Here is a 6,013-nt window from a genome sequence, read left to right on the forward strand (position 1 = left end):
TAGGTAATTAGCTTTCTACTCAAAGTAAATATGAAGCTAGTTAGCTTAGCATAAAGACTGCAAACAAGGGGAAACAGCTAGCCTGTATCAGTCCAAAGCTTATACATGTAATCACACTTAATTTGATACGCTGACATGTGGCGCTCGTGACATGCTGCCCTTTAAAACGTCTGTTTACAGGTTAATGACACGTCACGTCACATGCTCACTGAGGAGCTTTAAAGGTGCTGGCAGGTGGACTTGGTTTCCTTTGGACAGGAACTGTTTCCTGTTTGAAGATAAGCAGCTTCATGTTTACAGCACAGACCGAAGAGTGGAATCAGTCTGAACATCTAACTAACTCTCTAACTGTAACGAGGTGAAGAAGTGTGTTTCCTGCACTGTGGGCTTTAACAGCCGGAGCGTCTCTTATCAGGGATCGCTCAGAATCAGCTCGACTTCTACATGTCAAGAAGCCGTCACTCACCACCGGTGTCTCTACATGTTGAGCTGCGTTCAAGAGCAGACCAGAGCTAAAAACATTCACTCAGCGTTCAGGGAGTGAGCTGATGAAACACGAACAAAAGAACAAACCCTGAGAGACTCGATTAAAGTGTTTAATTAGAGAAAAGATTGAATCCCAGAGGAAAGAGAGCAGCGGTAAAAAATGAGAAGCTGAACTGAGTTAATCCTGGATCACAGAGAGAGAGGAACACGAGCAGTTAGAGGAGCAGGCTTTAAAGAAAGGTCACTACTTATTTACAATATTGTCATTCTGCATCAGGTCCTGCTGCTGGGATCAGCAGAGACGTGATGTTGTCCCTTTAACATGTTTAAAACGAGTCCTGTCCGTCCTCGGCTCTGTGAGCAGCGTTATTTAGCAGGCTTGGCCTCGGCCGGGTTCTCTCCGGTGTCCAGCGTCTTGAGGAGGCGGAAGAGTCCGGCGGCCTCTCGGATCCGGCTGAACTCGATGCAGAAGGCCTGAACCTCGATGAAGAGGTCCTGCACGTTGATGATCTTGTTTCTGATCAGAGACTGGAGGAAGACGCAGACCAGACGCACCAGACGGTTCTGGAGGAGGACAGATGATCAGAAACATTTCACACTTTGTTTTAGAATGAAGCCCGACTGGTTTCAGTGTTTCCTCCACAGCTCCCCGTTGAGACTGAGCAGTTCTGTTCTCGTTCTGTTGAAGTCTTTAGGTTTGGTGTGTTAAGGATCGTGTCAATCTTATGCAAACAATTAATATCCAATAACTGACTGCAATGAATTAAAAAATTCTGCTCAATCCAAACTGAAAAAAAAGGTTTACGGTGTAGATGCGTACCTGCATGTACTTGTCTTTGATCTGCTCACAGGTGGAGATGCAGTTGGAGATGTAGAGGTGGATGAACTCTGGAGGCAGATCGACAGCTGTGGTCAACCTGAGGAAACAACAAACAAAATCAGAAATATCTAAAGAGGAAATGTTTCCTTTAAAGATTCAGCTGGTCTGATAATCCTGCCGGCACCGCTAACAAGCGTCTCCGAACTCAGCAGCAAACCTAAAACACCGGCCTTGATCTTTACAACACAAGAGCAGATCTTTAAAACCTTTCTGAGCTCATAAATGTGTCATTTCTTGTACCTTTGGACGAGTTTAGACAAGTTAAATAAAAGTTCAATAGATCTGCAACAATTACAAAGTAAGTAGTATTATAAGTAGAGCTGAAGAAGTGCTGCAAAGAACCGTCAGTTGCAGCTGTAACTACTTGATAAGTTTTAACCTGTGGCTCCTGAAAAAAACTACCGATATTAAAATTACAACTGTAATAATAATAATAAATTATTTCAGCTGTAACATTGGGGCTGAAAACGGGTTATTTTCATAATCAGTTGAAGTGTCGCACACATCAACATATTCAGCAGAACAGCAATGTCACCAAGATCATCAACTCAAGTACAACACTGATGTACTTGTGCTTTATATGCAGGAGCGTAAAATGTAAGATAATCAAAAAGGTGTAAACATGTTTCTCCACATGTTGATTTTGAATGTTCGTGATAAACTGAAGGATCAAGTGTTCCTAAACGTGTAAATGTTCCTTATTCTTCAGCTGAACACATTTTAACTGCAGTAAAAACAACTTTGAGTACTGAGAGTAGATTTCACATCATCCTGACCTGTTGACGACCTCCATGGAGTGCAGAGACATGTCCATGTTGACCAGCACAGAGAAGTACTCAGTGATCTGGCTGCTCTGCATCAGCTTCAGCAGCATCTCGATGGCCACCAGCGGGTTGTTCTCCACCAGGTCGGGGAGCTTCGCCGGGGACAGGCCGATGTGATATACCAGCTTGGGGTCCTTCTCCAGCTCAGCCAGCAGCTATAGAGACACAGAGGGTTAGTTACCCCATTTATTCTGCACAACAATAAAATGAAAAGGTCGTCCACTAAAAGTTCTTGTTGTTTCCACTGACAGGCTCAGATTGTTCTTCTAAGTGTGTGACAACATGACAGAAAGGATCCCTACAGAGATAGACCTTTTTGTTACAGAGGAAGATGATTGTTTTAACCACACACAGACGTTACATCGCTCTCTGCAGACACACCAGACTCCATTCAGAAAAACAGTGATTTAACCCCTCATAATAAAGAAGCTGCTAAGTATTAAAATACCAATAATAACCTCTACATGCAGAACCTGTCATCACACATCTCTGCTTTAGACTAAAGAGAAAAACTTTAAATTCAGACTTTAAATATAACACCTCCTGTGAGCTCACCTGTGACTGCTGCTGGGCGGACAGCGGGCTCTTGAAGGCCTTGGACATGATGCGTTTGATCTCCACCCCGGTGCTGTTCTTCACACACATGGATCGGTCCCACTGCACGCTGTGGTCCGGCTCGGTGGGGTTCAGCCATGCAAGCTCGTCCTCGCACACGTGCAGAGGAGGAGGCGGCCGGATGAACTCAGGCCGGAAGTGACCTGAAGACAGAGAGAGGAGGACGGGCTGTGAGTACGGACACACTCGTCAGATCAGACAGCTCCTGCTGTACTTGATATTTATTCTGGTCGGTTTCATACTGGCTGTTTTAATAAGCACACCAACATTTGCAGCAGCTTTACAGGCTTCTTCATATTCATAGAGTCAGCAGAATGAGTCAGGATGTGAACAACAATGAATTATAATCATCAGACACCAGGACGGAGACGAGAAGATCTACTGACACTGGTCAGATGGATGAAATGTTTTAACTTCTGTCTCTGACTCAGAGCGAATGTGAAAAGTGTAATTAATCATGTAGAAGTTGACAAAGGAGGAAGAGAAGGAGGAAGAGAACTCTGACATCTAGAGAAGAGATTTCTGTCTCACTCTGCAAGTACAAAAAGACAACTGCAACATTCGAAACATCATTTCGTCTGCGAGGAAAAAGTAACCCAAATAATTAGTCCTCTGTTTTTACTGTTGTGCTACACTGATGTTTGAGTTTGATGTTATAAGAGAATAACACTAAGACCAGAGGAGGAAAAAAAAAACTCTCTCCAAAGTAGAAGTAGCAGTGCTGAATGTTTCATGTTTAATAAGAACATTATCAACATGTCACTATCAGCAATGTTTGCCTTCCTCCCTCCCTGCCCCGTTGTTTCATGCTTTTCAGCTTCAGGACAATTAAAGAAAGAGAAAGTCTGCAGGAATCCTCTCAGAGAAAAACCGAAACTCAACCTCACCCCCTGAAAATATGTTAGTGGAACTACAGTTAGTCACTTGTTTCCTCAGGTTGAAACTCAGGTTTAGATCGTCCAACAGAAAGTTCCTGTGGTGGAAACTCCCCTCTAACTCTGTTCAGTTTTCTTCACAATGCTTTTTATATCAACATTAATGAAACACTTACTCTCCAAAGGTGGGCGGGGCCCTGTGACCAGAGACTCAATAATCTGATTGGCCACCGAGCTGTCAAATCCTGAGTTTGATGAATCTGGATCAGGGTCGTTGAGGATGCTGGGGAAGCTGGCCTTACTCTGAGTGGGCAGCTCCGACTGTCGCTCTGCACAACACACACACACACACACACACACACACACACACACACACACACACACAGATATAAATAAATCCATTAAACAAATAAAAAACAAAGTTAACAAATAAACTGGGGCCCAAAGTGATGGTGAATGTTGTTGGTGTGTGTGGCAGACACCTTAAATGTTAACTTAGTGACTTCATTTTACACCGAAAACAGATTCAATTATTATCAAAAAGGAAGAAGTGTTAACGGGGGCATGTACAGGTTTTTTAGAGCAAGTTTTAAGCACTTTTTAGGCACTTAGACACAGAGAACTGACAAACCCTCCCTTTTCATTCAGGAGGAGCAGAGTAAAATTAAACATATTCCTATGAAAATAAACCATTTTATTGCTTCATTTAACACCAGTTTGTTTCCATGTTTGTTGGTGTGTGTCAGTCTGTGTATGTACCTGCTAAAGCTAGCTGCAGCCCACTGATGTCTATAGACTGGGGCATGTTGCCGACGTCCATGCAGGACACCTGTCTGGGCGTCTTCTTGAACAGATCTCTGGGAGGAGCCAACATCAGCTGGGACAGGAAGAACTTCTCAGGCTGGGTGATAGGAGGCAAGAAGCCTGGACACACCACATAATGATAATACATTTTTTTTTACGTATTTATGAAACACATGATTAAATAGCACATCAAAAGCACAGACTGTACTGTACTCTCAATGTTTTGTCTACGATTTAAAATAAGTATCAACAGAGAAATAGGTTAGACTGTATTAGCTTTAGCTGGGTGTGCATAATAAAGTGACAATTGATGTCATATAGCACTCAGTTTATACATAGTATATACTATAGAGTGCAAAGTGTGTAGTGGGGACATGGGACAGTGAGAAGAGGGAGGAGGTCACATGTTGAAGTTGTTGGAAGTCTCCTGTCATACTGCTGTCAAAAAACTGCCACACAGGACAACAGTACATTTCAGCATAATAACACTGTGGGAGGGTTCAGCCGTACCTGAGAGCACCTTCTCCTGCTCCTCCCCGGCAGGTGAGGGGTTCAGCAGGTGAGCAAACACAGCGGCGAACGGGTTAGCTGCCAGCGGCTCGGTGCGGTACATCTCCCAGAGCAGGTAGAGGGCGGTGAGCCGCTGCGGGGAGCTGGGCAGCAGGTCCGGCTGCTGCAGCAGCATCACCAGCACCGAACCCACCCGGAAGTGCTCCGCCTTCCCGAAGTAGTGATGGAAGTGTGTGGAGAGGCTCTCGAAGGTGTTGGTGCAAGCCTCCTCCGAGATGATGCTCAGCAGGTTGGACAGTTCCTTCGGAGCGAGAGTCATGTCTCCACGCCTCGGGGTGTTCCGCTCCTTATTGATCGGGACTCTTGTAAAACTCTATATTAGCCGTTAACACAGCTGATGTACCATCTTAGTGATTAACTAGAGAAAGTTAATTCATCTTTGTTGACGAGAACGAGCCAGCTAGTTTGAAAGTCATCACACGAGCTCAGTTAGCAACGAGTTAGCTTAGCCTAGCAGCGCTAACTGACAAAAACCGGTGAAGTCATGTTACAAAGTAAAGAGTCCGCCGACAGAATCACACCTGACCGACCCGCTGACTACATAAGTCTTACAAAACCCACAAACACAAATGGAGCTTTATGTTCCAGTCTGTTGTAGTGTTAGCGAAACTGTTAATTTGAAAACAGGTCCGGTGCATTAGCCGTTTAAATTCAGATTTGACCCTTACGGCGCAGTGCATTGTGGGTCCCGTAGTTTCGTGTTATGAGGTGTCAGTTCCCTCCTAAATGTTATGCTTGTTTTGTAATGAATAAAGACAGTTAAAGGTTGTATCTATGAGGGAAACTTGTTCTGTTCCCCTGTCTTTTAACTAGAAACACACAAAGTGTCCATTTTAAATGTATAACTGACAAGAAAGTGAGGCTAACTTGACTAGCTAATCAGCTAACTTGTTTCTTTACCCATAAGCCCCTGCGATTCCCTTCCGGTTCCTTGAGAAACCTGTGAAGTTTAGTTGCAA

At 44.1% G+C, this 6,013-nt stretch overlaps 1 protein-coding gene across 1 annotated transcript; it reads right to left on the bottom strand.

Annotated features, from left to right (window-relative positions):
- Positions 1 to 593: 593 nt before the first annotated feature.
- On the bottom strand, positions 594 to 5,708 carry cnot11 (CCR4-NOT transcription complex, subunit 11). The gene is made up of 7 exons (XM_069663474.1): positions 4,995 to 5,708; positions 4,440 to 4,604; positions 3,857 to 4,009; positions 2,746 to 2,948; positions 2,143 to 2,345; positions 1,307 to 1,403; positions 594 to 1,050 (listed from the first exon to the last, which is right to left on the bottom strand). Exons 1-7 carry the CDS (start codon positions 5,311 to 5,313, stop codon positions 853 to 855), a joined length of 1,338 nt encoding a protein of 445 aa, XP_069519575.1. The 5' UTR covers positions 5,314 to 5,708; the 3' UTR covers positions 594 to 852.
- Positions 5,709 to 6,013: the final 305 nt, after the last annotated feature.

This window comes from Semicossyphus pulcher, unplaced genomic scaffold, assembly GCF_022749685.1.
Source record: "Semicossyphus pulcher isolate SPU_LCO1_2020_fin unplaced genomic scaffold, fSemPul1.0.p SCAF_15, whole genome shotgun sequence".
Classification (NCBI taxonomy): domain Eukaryota; kingdom Metazoa; phylum Chordata; class Actinopteri; order Labriformes; family Labridae; genus Semicossyphus; species Semicossyphus pulcher.

Excerpts from the sequence above, each read along its gene's own strand:
- cnot11 (XM_069663474.1), bottom strand. The coding sequence starts at position 5,313 with ATGACTCTCGCTCCGAAGGAACTGTCCAACCTGCTGAGCATCATCTCG. Across the intron at positions 1,404-2,142 it reads TCCATGGAGGTCGTCAACAG|GTTGACCACAGCTGTCGATC; the intron begins GTCAGGATGATG and ends TTGTTTCCTCAG. Across the intron at positions 1,051-1,306 it reads TCAAAGACAAGTACATGCAG|AACCGTCTGGTGCGTCTGGT; the intron begins GTACGCATCTAC and ends GTCCTCCTCCAG.